This window comes from Dermacentor albipictus, chromosome 3 (genome assembly GCF_038994185.2).
Source record: "Dermacentor albipictus isolate Rhodes 1998 colony chromosome 3, USDA_Dalb.pri_finalv2, whole genome shotgun sequence".
Lineage (NCBI taxonomy): Eukaryota > Metazoa > Arthropoda > Arachnida > Ixodida > Ixodidae > Dermacentor > Dermacentor albipictus.
Window position 1 is genome coordinate 129,910,842 of NC_091823.1, and position 23,839 is coordinate 129,934,680.

Here is a 23,839-nt window from a genome sequence, read left to right on the forward strand (position 1 = left end):
AAGTATAATGAAAATCTTGCGTACGCCGTCACGAGGAGAAAGGTCATTCTAATTTCGCCGGCACGACGAGAAATCTTCCAGTAAAACATTCCACACAAGATGAAACGGGCGCCGCATCTTTCTTGAACACGTCATGGCCAACGAATATTTGATTCGCTAGCATAATCTAAAGCCCAAGACTCTGCCTACATTCGAGCAGCGGACGCACATTTGACTTGCGAAGAACTTTTTTTGATCCGCCATAGGTCCTCATGTAAATTTCATACGCGCATTACATTATATATTCTTCCTTAAAGACGCCGCTCTCTTTCTTGTCTCTGAAGTCGCGAAGGAAAAAAAAATCTAGCTACCTGTAACGTCACATTCGCAATTCCGAAGTCCAAATCACGATTATTCTGGAGCTGCGAGAAAACGGCACTGGGGTACTGACGACAGCAAGAAATAAAGGAAAAGACAAATAAAAGAAAAAAGAAAAGAAAATTATGCAGATCCAACACACATGCAATCCATGCGAAGCGGCCAATCGAATGCCATAAATTTGCCCGTTTCATTGCTGCGTCTTCGGCGCAAAGGAAACCGGCGTGCGCGCACGTGCTCGCTCTCGCGCACCCGTGCTACGCAAATGTTTCATGCGCGGCGATCATCTGAAGGAGCTATAGCTGGCAGTGGCACGATACCAGTCATACCTGCGACTGTGGCCTAACAGCCATGTACTTAGATTTAGGTGCGCGTTAAAGAACCCCCATATTGTCCAAATTTTCGGAGTCCCCCCCCGACAACGGCGTGCCTCGTAATAAGATCGTGGTTTTGGCACGTAAAACTCCCATAACCTTTTTTTTTTTTTCGCAGCGTCATGAGGCCGCGCGCGAAGTCAGTCTCTCGCACTGATATCGCTGTGCCGCGCTGACGAAGTCCACTCGTCGAGCGGGATCACCTTTGGGGATTCCTGTTAGTCTAACGGAAGTGCCAACGGCGACACGCATCACCTGTACTCAGACTAATACATGCAAGGTGCCATAAGCAAATAATAATTGAGAAGCGCATTTGATCGGGCTTCGCAAGTTTTAACGTCAGCGTATTTTAGCATATAGCGTTGCCGTCTTGCTGTTACTGAAAACGTCATAGATGCGTGCGCGCCACATCGTGCCCATACACAATCAGCGACACGAAGTGCATACCGGTAATGTTAGAGCAGCAACGCTAGACTCAAATAGTGTTAGGACGTTGTTCTAGACCACTGTTTGGCACGTAATCTATAGGCCACTGTTGCAACAGTGGCCTAGATGCTAAGCAACAGTGGACGAGTTTTTTGCTATCCGTGCTTGCGGAAACAGTTCGACGAAAACCGGCCGATTCGGTATTGTGCGTAGGAGCTGTTGAATAAGAAACATTTGTCTGACCATGCTGCCCGTCGCAAGCCTACCGTGGACTCGAAGGGGTGCCGACAAGTGCCCTACATTAGTTGCGTGCGATTATTCGAAACATATAAATAACATGTTCAGTATTGTATTCTTTTAATCAATATTGTAGTAGTCGATCCGGTCTTCGAATGGAATGTTCACTATTGGCAAATACGAGTATTTTTAAAATACTCTTCGAACAGTTCAAATCGATAACTTTGCTCGATAAAGCAGGAATTTGGAACAAAATTGTCATAAATGTCATTCCGAGACGTAAGGCATGACGTTAGGCATGAGACGTTACGTATAATGGAGCACGCTACGTCGCTCAAGGGGCAACACATTTCCGGCTATACCATTATTATTCGCAGTCACTATCAAGTATACTATTTAACTGCTTATTTGATTATGATGCTCCATTTGTGCGTTTAATAAAGAATGTTTCAATAGCAATGTAAGTTGAGCTAATCGGTATGAAACGCTCACTGTGGCAAACACGGAGAACGAAGGACAAGACAAGGGAGATCAACTTAGCGCCTTGTGGTTCATTGCCCTTGTTTACGTTGCGCTATTTAGCCACAATGAATGTTTAATAACTTGCGATGTAATGACACAAACTATAGCTAACGTTGTGAATGTACCAGTATGTGAAGGTTGTTTTATAGAAACGTGAAAATAGCTGTTTGATATTTGAAAAACATTCGAAAATTATGTGATTCTCTTCTGGCACTATTCCATTCGTAATTGATTCGGCATAAAAAATATTATTCGCACACTCCCATGCACTGTACTGAACGTTGCAGTTTGATCATGACGATACGTGGTACGATGCGAGAATGTTGTAGAGCCTAATGTGTGTACTCTTTCTTAAATTTAAAATATTCACCGTTTGACAAGAAAAGTTTGTCTAGGAGAGGTCATAAAATTTAAAATTTGTCGCATCCAGGTCTGCAGAAACGACATATCCACAGTGACTCTACAGTTCTCTACAAGAAATGATCAAGAGTGCAAGGTTCAACAGAGTGTAGGCGCACCAAATAAATTTTGAGCCATTACAGGTCGCATTCTAAAAATGTGCCGTATCATGGTATAGTTATCGTTGGCGACTAAACGAGTTGTGAAAAAAGTGAGAATCGCCGACGCACAGATTTCAGATGTGACGTCGTGACGGCGATATAGCTAAAATGTAAGCGAATTAATAAAACAGCACACGTAGTTTGTGCGATACCAAAGATCACGCTACAGAATGCCTAACGGCTCGATACAATCTAACTATAAATTTTAGGACCGCCCTTTGCTGCACTTCTTAGGCGGCATCGGTCTTCACTCTAGGCTCTAAATATACCCTCCGGTCTAAATAAGCCCCACTCTGTCGCTCGACTCCCTCACCGTCGCTTGTCGTACTCACCCCTTTCTCCTTATCTGCAACGTGAATAGCTGGTGGGCTGGCCTGTTCCTTTCATTGTGAACAAGGGCGTTCTGCTGCTGAGCACAAGGCCGCGGGTTGGACTTCAAGTCGTGAAATTCTCATGCACGGCTCTTTGGGCGCGTGTTATAAATAACTGGCAATCAAAATAACTCCGTAGTCCTCCACTGCGGCCTCTCTCGTAGCCCTTGCGATGCGTTGGGATGTCGTCACCGTCAACCATGCACAAAGTTCCCGGGCTTACAAAGAGAGGTGGGTTTCTGAAATCGACTGTCCCGCCCTTTCGTATATAGGGTAGCGAATCGGTAGTCGCGCGCGTCTCGTTGACAATCGGGCAAATGGTGCCCGACCGCTTTTTTTTTTGGTGCCGCGAGAGTCCACGACGCGGTTCCCTTCCCAGGCCCTGGGGTGCCGGACGACGCACGAGAACCTCGACGTGGTGGACCAGTGCGACACCATCCTGGTGGCGCTCAAGCCGAACGTGGTGCCCGCCGTGCTCGAGCAAGTGGCGCCCGCCGTGCAGCAGAGACACCTGGTCGTCTCCCTGGCGATGGGGGTCACGCTTGACGATATACAGCAGGTGCTCTTTCTCCGATGACCTCCGCGATCGCGTCTGGGCACGAAGTCCTGGTGTAATGCAACTACAGTCACTGAATGCGTGTTCTTTAAATACGTATGACAACACTAAAAGCGCACTGTTGACCCCAGTGGCAGTTGTGTAAAAAAAAACAATTATTCGAGGTGTGCACAAAGTGTGGTTGATTACCCACTGGATGGTTAAAAAGGGGTGCGTAAGTTTAGGACGTCTGTCTTCCGGGATACATGCGAAATCGAGAATTTGAAAGCAGCTTGAGATGAAAACAATACGCCAGCTTCATTATGATTATCACTGTAGCCGCTATCTTTGTTCCAAACTCGCTCAATCAATCCGAAGTTATATTTTTAAATATTCGTGTGTGGATCGAAGACAGTGCGAGCACACGCAGGCGTCCTGGTTCGACAGATGGGTGCTTCAGCAGCCGATTGCTTTTCCGCTTGCTATTTCTCAGGATAACACTGCCAGCACGCAAATGCTGTTTTTGGACAACGCGCAAAAAATTCCTCAGCACAGGTTAAGAGGTTCGAATCAATGCACGAAGAGAGAGAGAGAAAAAAAGAGGAGAGAGATATCAGTTGAAATAAAATTGGAGCATATGATGACTGTACTTCAACTGTCTAGAGACCAGCTGGCACCATCTGAAGGCAACAATAAATATTTGCGAATAAAACACACAGGGTATGCCGGGACAACGACAGATGCAAAGTTAGCAAAAACGAAACTAAACCATGAATTCCACGTAAATGACTTTCAAATATTCCCCAATAAAGCTCTGCCAATACGCGAAGGGGTGAGAAGGCACCGATACACGCATACTCATCTCTGGTCAGCGCCGCAGTAAGAGAAGGTATAAGGTATTGATAATTAAGTTGCAAATACTCACGTGTTATATAATATCTTGACGCCTATATAGGTGCCCTAATAGTCTAATAATACACAGTGCCTAAGAAATGCACTATTTGACTGCAGCAAAATTTGGAATGTCACATCACAGCAAGGGCTGACCGTTATTGAGCCCGAGAGACAGGGTGAGGTGCCCAGGCATAGTCCATGCTGAAGATGCGCCCATGCGCGCGGCGAAGAGGAAAGACACGCGCATGATCATGATTATATACGGATGAGGAGGAAGTGCATAATAAGTGCGCACACAGAACGGGGTTCTTTATCCAAATCTTACTGCTGAAGTCTGGCACATCAGCTCAATTTCAGTCGTGAGCCGTGTGTATTTCATTTTATTTTCTCTTGGCATCGTGTCAGTTGCGACCTATCCCCATGCACCATCTCCAAATACCAGCACTCTTGGGCGCCACGAAAGCACTTGCCACAGTGTGTTAAGACCCTGAGAAGAAACTGTACCGAAATTCACTGAAGTATACTGAACGCCTTGGCCACGGGTGGCGCTGTCTAACACTCCCAGGGACTAATCTTGTACGAACATCCAATACATTGGAGCGGAGGATGGCCTGACTAATAAAGCACCGCTCACGTAATGCGGACAGACTTGTACGTAACGAATTACACGTAATTCGTTGCTTGTAATCAGTAACGTTTTTCGGTAGTTTCGTAATTTAACGATTACTCTGTTTACTCGGCAACGCTCATAGTAATTAAATTACTTTTTTTCTGTAACAAATTGCATGTAACCAGCGAAATTTTTGAGGAAACGAGTTCTGACAGGTGACGCTGTTTTGAGCACCTACATTTGACGGGAACTACAAAGTGCAAAGGGATGAAAACGTGCACGCGGGTTACCTCCTACCCAAAATCAGATTACTGAAGCTACACCTCAGTCACCTTAACATGGCAGGCTTGCTGGTTTGCACGCCTCTCTTGGAAGTCCGACCTCGAAGCCTTTTCTCTTATAATCAATTTCTATCCCCTCCTCCTGGAAGCGCTTATCTGGGGCCTTTATAGGTGGCAAGCGCTGCTGCTCAGTTCTTCGCTTATCACAGTCTATGACTTCTCTTATATGAACAGAACGAGAAGAAAGGGAGCTAACCGTGGGGCCCGATTTTTATTAATCATATCATGAGAAGCCAAAAGACACCAAGGAAAACGTAGGGGAAATTACTTGTACTTACTAAGTGAATTAAAGAAACGATAAATTAATGACAATGGAATTGGATGAAAAAGCAACTTGCCGCAGGTGGGGAACGATCCTACAACGTTCGCATTACGCGTGCGATGCTCTTTAATCGAGCTACCGCGGTGCGGTACATACATAGTACACCACTCGTTCTCACATAACGAGGGTGTCGAATCCGGCAACGTTGATGCCTTCAGGTGGCATGTGCGGGTTTATTGACCAGTTGCTTCCACCCAGAAAGATCACGTACTCGTGACGCTTGCGGCAGGAAGTATGTTCCCCATCCGCCGCCAAGGCTTGTGAGTGGTGGCGCTGGTTAACACTCTCAAGATCACTTCTAGTAGTAACATATAAATACCCGAGATAGTGGATGGGGAAGCTGCGCTGCGGTAGCTCAATTGGTTAGAGCATCGCACGCGTAATGCGAAGACGTGGAATCGTTCCCCACCTGCGGCAAGTTTTTTCATCCACTTTCATTGCCATTAATCTATCATTTCTTTAATTCACTTAGCAAGTACAAGTAATTTTCCCTATGTTTTCCTTGGTGTCTTTGTTTGTTGGCTTCTCATGGTATGACTTATATAAACAGAAGCTCTTGGTCGTTAAAAGCATACGTTTCTATCTGTTTGATATTACATGACTCGTATATATCTATTTTTACAATTGTAACACACGAACAGTATTCTTAGAACTGAATAATGTGCAGTTTTATAATAGAAAACATTAAAGATTTCACCGCCTTTCGAAGGCACGTGAAAGTTTGGTGCCATCCGTTAGAATTAGTCGTTTATGTCTAAATGTCGGGTGGAGGTCCACCAGATGTTGACTGACAAGTTGTAACTGCACTTCCGTGGCTCAAAAGCGACGGTTGCTTCGGACGCTGCTGCCAGCAGATTGCCTATGTAGGAGTTTTCACTTTTTCACTGGCCCTAAAGGGAGCGCGTTCCCTTGGCCTCATCAACAACGAAGCGCTTGCGCTTCATAGAAAACCCAGACCCGAGCATCGCGGCATTCGGTGACCGCCACACTTCTGTGAGCAATGTGTTCGTACGTTAGTACACTGCTCTTCCCTCCAGCGCACACACCGAACCAGTTTTCAGTTATTATAGAAACTTAGAGCGCTACAGATACACAGGACGAAGAAAAAGCAACTCACACCGCACGCGCTTTTCAGTGTCGCTGCAGATGGCCTAAAAGAAAAAAACAAGAAATAAAGAGGAGAAAGAGGGAAGATTACCGAATATAAATTTGAAAAGCAATTCATACTGAAAATAAAGAAAGTGTGAAGGGCGGCAAGAGACGCATTGAAAGAGCCAGGCCATCTCGTTCTATTATTTTTGCAGTGTCAATAAACGTAGGGAGCAAAGTAACTTTAAAGTAATCGGATACTCTTGAGTAACCGCTCAAATTGTTTCGTTGTGAAGTAATTGGTAACCGCAATAAATTACATTTTATGAAAGAAGTAATTGTAATTGTAATCACTTATTTCTTTTTTTCTGCAACGTCTGAATGCGGAGGATTTGGGTTCGTCTCCCACCTGCGGAAAGTTTGTGCGTCTTGTTGACTGCCACTTTCATTTACCTTATCATCTCTACATTTCAGTTAATTAAGCACAATCACTTGCTCGATTCTTGCCGCTCAGCTGCGAAATGTCGTCGCCGCGCCACCTCGCGCGTGCAGAGGCTTCCGGCGGGGACGCGCGCGGTGCGCGTGATGCCCAACACGCCGTGCCTGGTGCGCCACGGGGCCAGCGTGTTCGCGCGCGGGGGCGTGGCCACCGCGGACGACGCGGGCCTCGTGTCCCGGCTGCTGGCCAGCGTGGGCCACTGCGAGGAGGTGCCCGAGTCCCTGATGGACGTCGCCACGGGACTCAGCGGCAGCGGACCGGCATACGTGAGTGCATACGTGACGATGATAAACGCACACGCAAAAAAAGGGTTATCTCCTTGATACCCACCGTTTGACAGTGCTTGCTTCTTCATCGTCGCGACAACGTATGCAGTACGGCCCGCACGCATTGTACTCGCAAAATATAGGAACGGTGCCGGAGACACCCATGGATAGATAAATTTAATATGTCGGTCAATAACTGCATCTTGCGAGCTACGCAAAGCTAGGGAAACCTATAGTTGAGATGATAGAACCCTTGTTGCACCTCAGGGCGATCCCTTCGTTAGCAACCAGTTTGTTGCATTTGTAGGCGATCCCACTGCTAGCGACTTGTCTCTCGAAGCTCCACCGACATTACTTATTGGGTAGCGTGGCGTTGTCGGTGAGCTGCAGTCATCCGGTTGATCATGGCGACCGAGCAAGGGTGAGACGACGTTTTGCTAATGCGAAACTTGCACTGTTTTATTCCAAGGTAGTTGAAAGAAAATAAGAAGCGAATGAAGTATATGGTGAAGTACATTTCGGAGTACCTTAAATAGGCTCCCTACAATCGTGTGGGTGGGATCTTGCTTTCGTCGATAACACGTGACAAGCACAGAGAGAAGGCCCCTCCTCCTGCAATACCAGGCACGGGAAGCAGAAGTCGATCTTCTTTTCGACGAATCCGGGGAGAGCGTCGGGTGAGTGACCTCTCTTCGACGAATCTGGGGAGAGCGTCGGGTGAGTGACCTCTCTTCGACGAATCCGGGGAGAGCTTCGGGTGAGTGACCTCTCAGGTAGCGTGGGGATGACTCAGCACCCACGGGCCCCGGAGAGACGGGTGAAGGGGATGTCGATCCTCTTTTCGACGAATCCGGAGAGCGTCGGGTGAGTGAAGAGACGGGTGAAGGGGATGTCGATCCTCTCTTCGACGAATCCGGGGAGAGCGTCGGGTGAGTGACCTCTCCGGTAGCGTGGGGATGACTCAGCACCCACGGGCCCCGAAGAGACGGGTAAAGGGGATGTCGATCCTCTCTTCGACGAATCCGGGGAGAGCGTCGGGTGAGTGACCTCTCTTCGACGAATCTGGGGAGAGCGTCGGGTGAGTGACCTCTCCGGTAGCGTGGGGATGACGCAGCACCCACGGGCCCCGACCATGAGAGGGGAAGGGGATGACGTAGCACCCACTGGGCCTTTGGCGTCCGGCCATACCTGACAGACGCTCCGCGGGGGAGGAAGATCCCGACGTGTAGGGGCCAGCAGCCGCTGTACGAGGGATCGGCGTTTCGGTTCAAGATTCTCCGTAGAGATAACGAACCCTTCGTTCGTAGCAGGTAGATTCCGGGGAGTGGTCATCCGACCACGTGGCGCTCTTGTGATCTTTCTTCCTAGTCCGGTCCGGTGAAGATGGTCTTGCCATTTTTCGTCTCCTGCGTGGGCAAGCAATCACCACAGAACAGAACCGGACCCACAACCACAAAGCAGCGAGCACAAGGCCACCCTCCCCTAAGACACACCCGGCTTTTAACAAAAAAATAAAGAAAACCCGTTACACCTTTCCCATTTCCTACGCGCGTCCTCCCCCCCTTTAACACTAAAAACAGCCATTTCTTGAAAGCGTTAGGACGTGGTTATTAAATCAGCTAACAATCGGGTTCACTTCGGAAACATATGAATGCCTGAAACAAACAAAAAAATGCCATGAAAACTCGGATGAGCATGAGGCTTTCGATACTCTAGGGACAACGACTTAAACCGTCGGCATTGCCGTTAAACTTACCCTTCTTGTAGCGAATATCGAAGGTGTACTGTTGAAGAGCCAAGCTCCAGCACAAAAGACGACCGTTTTTCGTAGACATGGACTGCCGCCATGTGAGGGGACAATGATCAGTCTCTATGGTGAATCTTGAGCCAGCGATATAGCAAGCCAGCTTTTATACCGCCCACACAACGCAGGCGCATTCCTTTTCTGATGCACTGTATGCTTCCTCACGAACTGGAAGCTTTCTACTGGCGTACAGTACAGGATGTTCGTTCTCGTCATCTTTCTTTTGACAGAACACCACCCCCATACCTCTGTCACTGTCATCACACTGAAGAATGAATGGCTTAGAGTAGTCGGGCGCGTTCAATACTGGCTGACTCGTTAGTGCGTTCTTTAGCATACAAAAAGCCTTTTCTTTTGCGACATCCCACTTTACCGTTTGTGGCTCTGTTTTTCTGAGAGCATCCGTTAAAGGACTTGCAATCTCGGAATACTGCGGAATATATCTTTGGTAATAACCCGCCAAGCCAAGGAATGATCTGATGTCGCGCTTGGTGCGTGGTTGCGGGAAGTTGTCTATCGCGGTCAGTCTAACCTCGGAAGGCCGACGATGGCCTTGCCCTATTACATGACCTAGATAAGCTACCTCGGCGCGCCCTGATTGGCATTTGGGAGCCTTAACAGTTAAGTTAAGACGACACAACACGGTTCGCAGGTGTTGCATATGGTCCGCCCATGATGAAGAAAAGATAGCTATGTCATCGAGATAGAGAAGTGCAAAGTCCTCCATTCCTCGCAGCACCTGGTCAACAAGGCTCGAGAAGCAATATGGCGCATTCTTTAATCCAAAACTCAGGACTTTCGGACGAAAGGTTCCCATCGGGGAAATAAACGCTGCAAACCTGCTTGCACTCTCGGTCAACGGAACCTGCCAATACCCTCTAACTAAATCGAGCGTAGAAATTAATTAGCACTGCTCACTTTCTCAAGCCTTTCCTCGATATGCGGTATTGGATAAGTCTGGTCCTTCGTGATTAAATTGAGCCTGCGGTAGTCGATACATGACCGCGGCTCTTTTCCTGGGACCTCAACCAAGACAAGAGGTGAGGTATAATCACTCTCTCCTGGCTCGATTATACCTAGCTCTAACATCTTGTTTATTTCAGCGGCCATGACTTCACGTTGACGAGGCGAAACGCGATAAGCTTTCGAACGAACAGGGTCCGACGAGGTTAGCTCGATATCGTGAACGACCGCAGTCGTCCTGCCCGGTGTGTTTGAAAATACGTCTTTAAATTCAAACACGAGTTCCCTCAGTTCGGCCCTCTGAACGGGGTTCAACTCCGCCTGTTCTATTATCAGATTAATGGTCTCGTCAATGTCTTTTGTCTCCGTCATTGCTGTCAACTCTGGAAAGTCGGCAGGCATTTCCTCAGGTTGGTTAAGGGACATGTTCACAATGGCTTCCCTCTGCCTGTAGGGTTTAAGTAGATTGCTATGGTACACTTGTGGTGTCCTTCGTTTCCCCGGTACCGTGATTGCGAAGTTTGTGTCAGATAATTTCTGAATTATGTTCGCCGGTCCTTCCCATTGAACCTATAGTTTGTTTTTTAACGAGAATTTCAGGATCATTACCTGTTCCCCCACTTGAAAGCGTCGCGTGCGAGCCGTCCTGTCATAGTAACGCTTAGCCTTGCTTTGTGCCTTACGCATTTCCTGCCCTGCTAATTCCTGAGAAGCGTGCAGACGGTCCAACAGCTCTATCACTATTCGTGCGGTGCAGTCCGAAGCGCGAACATGGCTGCAGGCAAGCAGCTCTCCCATTCGGCTTTGTACTCATAAAAAAGGGCTCGCAAAAGCCGTTTCATGACTGAGCGGACTTTCTATACCACGTTGGACTGCGGGTGATACACTGAGCTATGGATAATTTTAATACCGCACCTTTCCAGAAACGTCGAGGTCAGCGCGCTCGTAAAGACGGATCCTTGATCTGACTGGATTTGTGCGACTCGTGCGAAGATAGATAAAAGCGCGTTGACGATCTCCGCCGAGCTTAGCTCTTTGAGAGGCACTGCCTCGGGAAATTTCGTTACAGGGCATAGTGCAGTAAGAATATGTCGATAGCCAGACTGCGTTGCAGGAAGTGGTCCCACGGTGTCTATTATGAGCCTGCGAAATGGTTCCGTGATAATGGGAACAAGTTTCATTGGCGCTTTAGCCTTATCTCCGGGCTTGCCTATGCGCTGACATGTGTTGCAGCTTCTTACAAATGCTTCTACTTCTCGAAAGCAGCCGGGCCAGTAAAATTCCTGCAATAAGCGGTCCTTTGTTTTACGAACGCCCAGATGACCTGTCCAAAAGCCGCCGTGAACCAGGCGCAGGAGCTGCTCACGATAAGGATGCGGCACCACGAGTTGGTCGAATTTCATTCCCTTTCGACTGGTGTACTTTCTATAGAGGACGCCTGCCCTCTTTAGGAACTTCACGTTCTGTTTGGCTACACCTTCTTTAGCGTCAGGCCTTAGGTTATGCAGGGTGGAATCTTTTTCCTGCTCAGCAATCAATGTGGCAGGGCTTACATTCAATAACCTTTGCCTGCATTCTGCCTCGCGAGACACCAGAGAGAGGGGACTGGTATGTTCCACAGAAAAATCCGAATTACTGAGAGTAGGTAGACACCCCACCCAAGCAACGCTGGAAGTAACGCTTGATGGTCAAAACATCCCGGAAAAGAATATGATCAAAATCCTGGGCATGTGGCTACAGGGCAGCAGAAAATGCAGCCACACCATCAGCCTGCTGAGCAAAGTGACGGAGCAGGTGGGCCGGATGATCAACAGGGTCTCCCAAAAAAGATACGGCGTGAAAGAGGAAGACACACTCAAACTCATCGGCAGCCTGGTCGTCAGCCGAGTCATCTACTCGCTACCGTACCACGCGATGACCAAAGGAGAGAGGGAACAGGCGGACACGATAATCAGGAAAGCATACAAGACGGCTCTCCATCTGCCAAAAAACACTTCAAACGAAAAACTGCTCCAACTGGGCCTCAGCAACACTTTCAGCGAACTGGCGGAAGCCCTGCTTGAAACGCAAAAAGCTAGACTCAAAAGCACCCCTGCAGGGAGAGCGCTCCTGACTAGGCTGGGACGGGACACGAGTGGACACGTAGATAGATACGCAGACGTGCCCGACTGCTTAAGAAAAACAATAAGCGTTGGGCCAGTACCTAAGAACATGGACCCCAACCTCCACGAGAGCAGAAGGCAGGCGCGAGCCGGATACGTAGAAAAGACACTCGCGCTACTGGAGAACACGGTGTACACGGATGCTGCCACGTACCCGCGAGAAGGGAAGCGCACGGCCACGGCGGTGGTGGTGGACGGCGACGGGAATCTGATCACATGTGCGATGGCAAAGGCAGCTGACACAGCGGAGGCCGAAGAAATTGCCGTGGCGCTGGCGGCAGTAGAAGGATATAGGACAGACAGGCCTCTAAACATCTTAACAGACTCAAAGGAAGCGTGCAGAAATTACACGAGGGGCAGAATTAGCAAAGCCGCCCTCAGAATTCTTGGCGGAGCCGACTTCGCCGAGAGGAACGTTACGCACAAGTTAATTTGGATTCCGGCCCACGCAGGCATACAGGGTAACGAAAGGGCAGACAGCCTAGCTCGAGAGACCACGTTCCGAGCAGAGCAGTCGCGCGCCCCGGAGTATCACCCACACGCTTGTGAGGGAGGATACACAGAAATCTCAAACTTATACAGAGGGACGAGAGCCAAATACCCCCACCGCACAAAGCTCTAACGCAGGAGGAAGCAACGAGTTGGCGCAGATTGCAGACAAACTCTTTCCCAAATTTATACATCCTAAACAAAATGTACCCAACACAATACAGAGACACCTGCCCATGGTGCGGGGCCACACCCACACTGTACCATGTCACATGGGAATGTAAACACAATAAATCATTCCACCAACACAATAACCCGAGTGCGGAGCAATGGGAGAGTCGGCTTACCAGCTGCGAGCTCACGGCCCAAAGAGCCTTAGTGCAGCACGCTAGTGAGGTAGCTAGGCTCAGTGGAGCCCTGGAATAGGGGCCCACCCCTGCCGGAAGAGGCTCCAAGTCGCCGGCGCCCAAGACGACCGAGACCTCGAGACGCTAAATCCTTGAAGGAACCAAAATAAAGTTTCGCTCTCTCTCTCTCAGGGTCTACTGCTTTCCGGACTTCTTCATTAGCTGATGTACCTTCCGTATCCTCCTATATAGGGCTGTTCTGTTCGGTAGTGGTGGACGAATCCTCCTTCAAACCTGTTTCCTCCAGTACTGGACCCTCATACACTGCCTTGGCCGCGAGCTCCCGTACTTTGGAACGAGATAAGGCTTGCATTACCCCTTCACTAAACCCGATTCCCCGGCGTCGTAGCAAATCCTCGGATTTGTTAGAAAACAAATATGGATACTGAGGCGGGAGATGTGCCGAGACGGCAGCTTCAGTGTCTCGGACTCCAAAAGGTCCTTCGATACGAATCTTGGCCACAGGGAGACAAACACTGGAGGTTTCCACGGCTTGCCTTATCCAAGCACATTCTCCCGTGGACTGGCCTTCCTCTACGTACGACGGATGCACTACGTCCATTGTGGCTGCCGAGTCGCGAAGCACCCTACACGGTTTGCCGTTTACCACGAGGTCTCGAATGTACGGTTCTAGCAATTTCAGGTTTTCCTCGTTACTCGTCAGTGACATCAACACTAGTTTGGGATTTTTGCATCCCAAGGAGATATGCCCCGTTTGCTGGCAGTTGTAGCAAACTATTGGTTTCTTGGCCTCGAAAGCCCTTTTCTTTTGCCTTTCTACCCTCTATTCGGGTGACTCCTCCCTTCCCTTGCTGTTCTCGTCACTACTTTTCACTGAACCTGACCTTTCCTTTGATTTATACTGATTCGACGTCGACCAACGCTCTGGCTTGTCGGCTCTGTATTTAGTCACCTCCTTCTTAGGAGCTTCGTTGCCTTCGAACGCACGGCGGGTTACGTACTCCTCAGCGAGATTGGCCGCTCTCGTGATAGTGTCTACGCCTGGCCTATCCTGAGCCCAATGCTTGATACTTACTGGCAGCCGGCGGTAGAACTGTTCTAGAGCAATGCACTGCATTGTCTTTAAAATCGGAATATGACTCACTTTTGGTCTTCTCGATTTCCCGGAACTTTCGCCTGAATGCTTCAGCTGATAATCTATACTTTTTAAGCAGATTTGCTTTGACTTCATCGAAGTCCTCTGCTTCTTCTTTCCCCATGCGGGCGATAATATCAGCTACCTCACGTGGCAGTAACGTAAGCAAGCGTTGCGGCCACGTGCTTCTTGCGAATTTAGCCTTCTCACACGTGCGCTCAAACTGTACCAGAAAAAGACCTATGTCCCCTCCTACTGCGTAGGGTGCCATCAAGTCTGTCATTCTGCGCTCGCTTTCAAGTGCCTCTGTGCTAGGTCTTTCGCTATTTTGTGTTTTCAGAAGCCCAATCTCTAGGCGCTTCATTTCGAGTGCGTCGCGTGCAGCACGGTCGCACTCTTTGGCCTCACGTGCCGCGCGCTCGCGCTCTTCTTTTTCCTCTAGGCGCTTACGCTCTTCCTTTTCCTCTAGGCGTTAACCTCTTCTTCTTTTTCTTTAATGCTCTCGAGGCATTCCGTCAATTCTTCGTCGTCTGCCCCGGTCGCTTCGATCGCCTCAATGATCTCCGGCTTTGTCTTTGATTCGGCAATTTGGAGGCCGAACTCTTTGGCCAAGCTCAACAATTCCGGCTTCTTTATTGCCTTCAAGTTCATGGCTGCCCTTAGTTCCGCTAAACCTTCACTCTATTCAACCCTGACGTACTTAAACTTCCGTCAACGGTTTAAATAAAAATCAGTGCTAAGTACTTTCCAAAAAATACGTAAAAGCCAAGTGATATCTCAGTGAAGAAAAGCCGTGCACTCACCATATGCAGTCATGATCCAGACACCTTCTTTTCGAACGTTGTTGCCAGGACGAAGAGGCTACAATCTCGTAGTTGTCGTCCAAGTTGGGGTCTCCAGGATTCCGTATCTCACCGCTGTAACAGTTTGTTGCACCTCAGGGCGATCCCTCCGTTAGCAACCAGTTTGTTGCATTTGTAGGCGATCCCACTGCTAGCGACATTACTTATTGGGTAGCGTGGCGTTGTCGGCGAGCTGCAGTCATCCGGTTGATCATGGCGACCGAGCAAGGGCGAGACGACGTTTTGCTAGTGCGAAACTTGCACTGTTCTATTCTAAGGTAGTTGAAAGAAAAATGGCTGTGGCTTAGGTAAGGTTAAGCCCAGGATGCGAAGCATACTAGCCTTTATTTTAGTTGTTGAACCACTGTTTAGCCTGGTGAACTGCTGTTGCTTGGCTATATTTGGTTCGGCTAGACGAAGAAACAACTCATGCATTACTTCTTCGCCTTCAAGAGTGGAACGCGACAGCGTTCCCGTGGACCCGCCAAGGGGTGTAAGACAATGGGCTACAGGGCAGCGACTACGCGCCCCGCATTGGACGCGGTGAGCGTCGAGCAAAGCAGCGTTCGGCGCGGCAACGAAATGTGCGCCTGAGCAAGAGACGCACGCCTTAGAAACAGCGCGTTTCTAAGGCAACACCGCATTCACTAGAGGCGCTTTTGTACCGCTTTGAAGCGTTGTACTCGTGGCTCAGTGGTAGCGTCTCCGTCCCACACTCCGGAGACCCTGGTTCGATTCCCACCCAGCCCGTCTTGCAAGAGTTGAGCCAAAGCCACTTCTCCTCTGTCGTGACGTCACGGTGTCACGTGATTTCATGGTCACCGCCGCGCCTGAGGAGCTGGGTTGAGCCCTCGTAATATGCTTCGCATAAAAATAAGAAGAGAATGAAGTATATGGTGAAGTACATTTCGGAGCCCCTTAAATAGGCTCTCTACAATCGTGTGGGCGGGATCTTGCTTTCGTCGATGACACGTGACAAGCACAGAGAGAAGGCCCCTCCTCCTGCAATACTAGGCACGGGAAGGAGAAGTCGATCCTCTTTTCGACGAATCCGGGTAGAGCGTCGGGTGAGTGACCTCTCTTCGACGAATCTGGGGAGAGCGTCGGGTGAGTGACCTCTCTTCGGCGAATCCGGGGAGAGCGTCGGGTGAGTGACCTCTCTTCGACGAATCCGGGGAGAGCGTCGGGTGAGTGACCTCTTTTCGACGAATCCGGGGAGAGCGTCGGGTGAGTGACCTCTCTTCGACGAATCTGGGGAGAGCGTCGGGTGAGTGACCTCTCTTCGACGAATCCGGGGAGAGCGTCGGGTGAGTGACCTCTCTTCGACGAATCCGGGGAGAGCGTCGGGTGAGTGACCTCTTTTCGACGAATCCGGGGAGAGCGTCGGGTGAGTGACCTCTCTTCGACGAATCTGGGGAGAGCGTCGGATGAGTGACCTCTCTTCGACGAATCCGGGGAGAGCGTCGGGTGAGTGACCTCTCTTCGACGAATCCGGGGAGAGCGTCGGGTGAGTGACCTCTCTTCGACGAATCCGGGGAGAGTGTCGGGTGAGTGACCTCTCTTCGACGAATCCGGGGAGAGCGTCGGGTGAGTGACCTCTTTTCGACGAATCCGGGGAGAGCGTCGGGTGAGTGACCTCTCTTCGACGAATCCGGGGAGAGCGTCGGGTGAGTGACCTCTCTTCGACGAATCCGGGGAGAGCGTCGGGTGAGTGACCTCTTTTCGACGAATCCGGGGAGAGCGTCGGGTGAGTGACCTCTCTTCGACGAATCTGGGGAGAGCGTCGGGTGAGTGACCTCTCTTCGACGAATCCGGGGAGAGCGTCGGGTGAGTGACCTCTCTTCGACGAATCCGGGGAGAGCGTCGGGTGAGTGACCTCTCCGGTAGCGTGGGGATGACAGAATACCCACGGGCCCCGAAGAGACGGGTGAAGGGAATGTCAATCCCCTTTTCGACGAATCCGGGGAGAGCGTCGGGTGAGTGACCTCTCTTCGACGAATCTGGGGAGAGCGTCGGGTGAGTGACCTCTCCGGTAGCGTGGGGATGACGCAGCACCCACGGGCCCCGACCATGAGAGGGGAATGGGATGACGTAGCACCCACTGGGCCCTTGGCATCCGGCCATACCTGACACCCTGCGAGATGGGGCAGGGCACTTCTCGCGACCGGCGCTGAAAATTCCATCGTTTGATTCGCAGAGAGGCCCTACATTTCGGACCAACTCACTGCAAGACAGGAAAGCTTTCTTCTCAACCTATAAAGAGACGCGTCAGCGCTGGTGTAGTCATGTCATTCATGGAATTCTGCGAAGCAACACACCTCAGAGCGCGGCTGTAGGCCCCGCAAACGCTTAGCTACATTGTCTTTTTTTTTACTATTCCGGTCTCTCTCTTCCTTTTACTTCCGCTCTCTATCTCCTTCACCTTTTTCTCCCCATGCCCCTTCCCCGTGCAGTGCTGTTGAGGTGTCCTCCTGTGAGAGACAGTTACCGCATTGCACTCATCTCTTCCATTTCTCTTTAAAAATCACTTCACACACACACGGCGAGAAACCCTTTGGCACTCTGCGTATATAGTTCAAACGAAACAAGAACTGGCCAAACTACGAAATCCTCAACGAATGATAATCTTCAGAGTATTTTGCTTAGACACTGTTTTTTCGCCACTGCAGAGGCCACTGTTAGGATATATTTGAGTGTAGCCCGCAAATTTTGAAAGAACGTAATGGACGAGGAAGTGAGATGTTTCGAATAACTTATTTAGCTAGCATCTCCGTGCATGTCGCATAAGTGAACACTTAATTTCTGCAAGACTCCGGGAACTCCGGAAATACTGCCGTGAATTAGAATGCATAACGAACAATGTCCTTTTAAATTTATGGTGTGCATTTCGCGCGATACATTTTTCTGTTCATGTTGCAGCTCTTATGTGTGCGTTGTCGAGCCGGTTTTACTATAGCGCCTTCACAAATTGTGCAACTATAATCAATAACTAAATGAGTCGATCGAATTTGTTCACGAAATACTGGTACCACCCGGCATGAACCAGAGCTATTAAATACAGCTTTCTATGGCTGCAATAGACAGCTTGCAGATGACGTTGTGGATGTAGCTCTTCACGCGCTGGTTCTCCAACGTCGTGGCTAGCATGACGTCAGTGCAAGCCATCTATAAAGTTCCACCTCTCTCTCTCTCTCTCTCTCCTTGCAGGTCTTCGTCACTATTGAAGCCCTCGCCGATGGTGCTGTGAGACAAGGGATGCCGAGAGATCTGTCCTACAGGCTAGCTGCCAACACTGTCTTGGTAAGTATGCGTCAGAAAACCGTTATGGCGACAGGACTGAGCATATAATGGGCTAGAAGATGTTAATATGTATTACACAGGATTCGGCTCGGCGTTGCTTTCACCCGTCGCTACGCACACCTCATCGGCCAATCGAACAACCCTGATTGTGTACACTGCCAGATGCCCGAAACACTGCAACACGTACTGTGCGACTGCCCAGCATAAATGCTGGAGCGAAGGACGTTAGACAGTTTCCTAGCCAGCGTTGGCAGACAACTACTGTCGGAGGAAGCTATCCTCGGCCCATGGCCCGACACTGCAATTTCAGTGCGTGCAACAAAAGTATTGTTGAAGTTCCTGCAGGACACCAAGCTCGACGAGTGGCTCTAGCGAGGCAACTGTCTCATGTACATAAGCACTCACCACTTCTCTTATCATCATCATCCATCCCAATACTTTCACTCCCCTTCCCTCTTCCCCAGTGCAGTGTAGCAGACTAGAGCCCATTAGCACAGGTCGACCTCTCTGTCTTTCCTATCAATAAATTCTATTCATTCATTGTTGTTAATATGTAGGGGAAACTTTGTATTTGGGGAGTATCCTAACTCCCATTTCCCCCTGCGACGTGTAAACAATCTCACCACCAAGTATAAGCAAACCTCGAGATATCATACCTAAACTTGCGAAATTGATAATTAGACGAGATTATGTATGGTAGGTCCTACGGCATCATTTCAACTTCAGTGAAATTAACTATAAATATAAAATTTGCTGTCTATTTGCATAACACACTCAAACCCTAAAAAAAAATCTGCTAAGAACTGAACCGTGTCATGCAACAATCTAGGTATATTCAGGAAATAGTTAAAACCAAGTTAGCAGAAAACGGCCTTCTGAGGTTGGCAGCATTGACAGCACGTATGTCACAAAGAGCTATGACAGTTTGGCGTTGGGTATCGAACGCACAGCGCAATGCGAGAGAGCACGTTAGAAAAAAAAAGATTAAGAAATTGCGCATAAACCCTGAACGATGATTGTCAATGTAAGCGAATAGCCGAACGCTTCCAGAAAGGTATGCGCTGCATTAAACTTACGGTGGGCTCGACCACATGTATTCGTTGTTGTGATGATATTTAGGTAGTACTTGTTTCATTGCCGAATTCCATGGAGAACGTAGCCGTTAACCAGAAAATCTATAGCGGCACTATAGATGGGCAGCCCGATTGCGAGCATATCGTGCCAAGTAAACGACAGGATGCGAATGTTCTGGGCTTGATAACGAAGTACTGCTGCTGCATGCGATTTCGCCGTTTCTACCTCTAGCTGTGCTGACAGTTTGTGCGCACTCTTAATGAAATATTATATTTGGGCTCATTGGTTTGTGTGCGCACTCTTAAGTGAACATATAGAGTGGAAATTTGGGCTTGTTGGTTCGTGATCATCGGGTTGGACAGCGCGGAGGGAACGAGAGCTCTGCGTGTCGTCTTGTTTTTTATGGTCGTTCTCTCTGCGCTATGCAAACCGATAGACATTTACATGCCACTGGCGAGTCAAACGTATGCTGCAGCACCAAACAAAGCAGCACGGGCAAATCTTGGCGTATGCAGACAAACGCTACTACCTAGGGCACAGAACACAACGAGGCGGTCGTGGCGCTGATTGTAGCCGACTACACTCGTGAACTGAAATAGACTCCGAAGCGTCCATGGACGGAACAACCTTGGTTAAATTCCCAGTGGTCACGTGTTTGAGTGAGGCATGGAGGAAATAAAAAATAAAATAAAAATTACGCGTCTGGGTGCCTCGCTGCGAACGACGCGTAAGCGCTTAGGGGCGTGGTGGTCGTGCGTCACTGTACACAGCGTGTGAGAGAAATTTATAGCTAATCTTTTACATTGGTGTACGTTGTGAAGTTTTACGCTGTTTTCACACCGCTACATTTTGTAAGGGAGATCCGACACTCATCTCCCATACAATTCGCGTAAGGCTTTTGTGTCAGCCTTGCATTTCCTTATCGTCCGATTTTGTTTTTGCATGTAGAGCAAAGTATAATCATACCGATGTTTTCTTCTCTGAATAACGCTTCAAGTAAGGGGGAATTGTGTTGTTAGCGTAATAGTTTGCACTATGACATCATTTCAGCTTGAGTGACATTAACTATAAATATAAAATTTGCAGTCTATTACCACAACACACTCAAACGCTAAAAACAAAAAAGATCTGCTAAGAACTGAACCGCGTCATGCAACAATCTAGGGATATCCAGGAATAGTTAAAACCAAGTTAGCATATAGCCGCCTTCGGAGGTTGGCAGCACTGACAGCACGTACATACGTCACAGAGAGCTATGACAGTTCGGCGTTGGGTATCGAACAGGCAGCGCAATGCGAGAGAGCGCGACCTTTGCGTCGGCACTTTTTGCGGTTGTAACCTCCGGCCAACAACCATTTACCGCCAAGTACCGACCACTAAAACAAGTTAAAGTTTTATTTTCATCGAGAAAATCTGCATGGTCTTCAGGGCTACAAGCTGCTAAGCTTAACTAGGTCCCCGAATGCCCTCACATAGGCAGCATGCAACGGTCACTGTACAACTACACATAGAAAAAAAATGTCCGCAAGCACAAGGGGTATCAGTACTTACTGTAGCAACAATATAACAGTATAAATACAATGTACTATAAAATGTGAGATATACCACAGCCTAGGTAAATTTGTGGTCTTAACGTACACACTCTGAGCAGACAGAAACATACGTTGTATAAATAAAAGAAGGAAGGTTGAGTTTGCAATGAAAAATACAAGATTTAAATGTACGAGGAAATATCGTGCACTAGATGATAAATCAAGCTAAATGTAGCAAAGTTAAAACAGTATGCGGAAAAAGAAACACAGGTACGCGCTGACAAGGATACAAAATGGCGGCACAGCTGCTTGCGTGTAGCAATTGCCATTTGAGGAAAATAACTTGAAGTGGATGGCAGGCTGAAATGTAATGCTTGGAAATTGTAACTTGCTTGAAAACGAGGCACGGACTACGACGCAGTATATCGAGTACACATATCGGTGTTTTTAAATTTTAGGCATGACGTCGTTGCAAGGAATGCTTAACAATTAGCTGAAAAGGAATAACCGTAAGACCCCATATTTGTGAAGTGCCGAACTCATGTTGCTCTTCTGAAAGCACTCCTATAAATGAGGAATGTTTGCAACGTGCCGAAGTGTCTTCTAACGTGTGAAAACGCCAAAGAAAGCTATTCAATTTAAAAACAAAACGAGCAAAACAAAGTGGCGCGGTCAATGGGATTGAACCTTTCGGCTTCCTCACGAACTCCTTGTTCACTCAGTGAGCTCAGTGAACAAGGCTTCCGCATGGATTCCGAAACGTCCAACCACTTTGTCAACACTGGTTTGGTCGACTCCACTTCGTTCTTCTAGCGTCTTTTATTCGCATTGTTACGTACATTTTGTCGACAACAGACCGCCGATTATCTGTCCTTGGCATGGTGATCCTTGCTCATCTCCACTTCGTCATCCTAACTTAGCTAGGGTACCAACAGCTCTTAGTTTTTTTGTGTGTGTGTGTGAACGCGACTTTTCCCGTTCGTTAACGTTACGCCTGCGATTTTCCTATAAGCAAGTGCCATTGGCGGCACCGTCCCGGCTAACAGCGTATGTTGACAGAGAGAGTGAAAGAGAAACAAAGTTCCCATGCATTGCTTAAGCTTGCTACAGCGAGAACGGACGGTGTTTGCTGCTTCCCTGCAGGGCGCGGCTAAGATGGTGCTGTCCACAGGGCGGCACCCAGGCTCGCTAAAAGACGACGTGAGTTCACCGGCCGGGACAACTTGCGAAGGTCTGTGGGCGCTCGAGAAGGCTGGCTTCCGAGCAACGCTCATAGAGGCCGTCGCTGCGGCTACCGCAAGGGCCGCCAGAGGTCGCCACTGAACAACCGATGCATACGGCTCTGACCAGTGCCAGAGAGTACATTTACCACGCTCGTGAATGTGGAATAGGCGCAGCGACGAATATGATGCAAGCGCCAACTTTATCCAGCGCTGTAGCGTGTATCACCAGACGCGTGTATAACTACGCATGTTTCTTTTGGATCCTTGTCGTTTATGGCCACAAAGACTTGTGCGAGACGAAGCTCAATTTCCAAAGTCTTGTCTTGCTATTTTGATCGGTACTTCAACGTGTACAGATTCTTTACTTTTGATGCTAGGCGTTCAGTGAAGGCTTGGGCACGATGTAGTCACTTCTCCTGCTTTAGGAGACCATTATGGCGTGCATGAGGAGAGTGATTTTGTGCGTGCAAAGTGAGAATTTTTCGTCATGGTAGTTTGGATATTCTCAGTGATTTTCACGGCCAGGTTTTAATGTCAAGCATCAAAGATGCCTCGCTTGTGCAGGTAGACAATAAATTTTATTGCAAGTTGGTGTTTGCCACTGTGCCATGCCCGCGATTTTTGTTATCATTATAGACAGCCCATTGTTTATATTTATGCTAAACCATTACTTGCGCCGTCATGCTCTGAACCTTCAAAGAATAAATCAAATAGAAATTGAAATTTCCGAAGAGCCCACGCTTCGCAGATGTTTTCATGCATATACAGCATAAATATGATGCATACGTAATGCACCAGAGTGAGGTGAAGACCGTAATATTTCGTTGTTTTGGCAGATTTCTATCTATCATATACTGCACACGTTTTTATTGTTATACATTATGCATGATTTCTGTTTTTGTTGCTATTATGAGAGTGTTTTATGCTGCAAAATGCAAGGACTTTGTCTTTGTTCCCGCGACCCATGTCAGCAGGAAAAATGAATCTTGCTATTCTTCACTTCACTGGAGCGCTAAAAAATTTGCAGCAATATTTCTTCTGCATTTATTGTGCGCATTACCGAAACCCGCCATTGCGTGCGTGCGTACTATCACATTTCTGACTATCATGTAGTCGCTGCTGCCACTTGGTATCAGAGACCATTTTATGTGCACCCTGAGGTTACATATAATTTGATATTGAGGTCGGTCAGACCTATGTCGAGTGTGTAGGTGTATTCTTGTCTTAAATAAAAAAAACACGATTTATGCACTTCACGCGTCACTGTTTTCATAATGCAAAGTACGGTACGCGCATCTCTCTATTATTCAGTACGTCATTATGTTACTCGACTGCAACACAAATCAACAACTTGGATGCCGACCGCGAATAAGCTACCCACCACAGTGGCTAATTGACTATGGCGTTCGGTTGCTAAGCACAAAGTCGTAGGTTTCATTCGCAGCCGTAGGCGGCGGCATTCCAACGGGACAGAATTTTAAAAAAAAATGTTGCAGAAAAGATCGGAGATGATTGTCGAAGTAAGCGAATAACTTACGCGAGAC

The 23,839-nt window shown here is 48.4% G+C and overlaps 1 protein-coding gene across 1 annotated transcript in view; it reads left to right on the forward strand.

Annotated features, from left to right (window-relative positions):
* Positions 1–23,546, forward strand: part of LOC135912843 (pyrroline-5-carboxylate reductase 3-like) — a 45,244-nt gene extending 21,698 nt beyond the window's left edge. The window contains exons 3-6 of the mRNA XM_065445390.1: positions 3,227–3,406; positions 7,191–7,403; positions 18,374–18,466; positions 22,216–23,546. Of these exons, the coding sequence (XP_065301462.1) occupies positions 3,227–3,406; positions 7,191–7,403; positions 18,374–18,466; positions 22,216–22,395 (666 nt within the window). The 3' untranslated portion in view covers positions 22,396–23,546. The remainder of the gene's footprint in view (positions 1–3,226; positions 3,407–7,190; positions 7,404–18,373; positions 18,467–22,215) is intronic.
* The last annotated feature ends 293 nt before the right edge of the window (positions 23,547–23,839 follow it).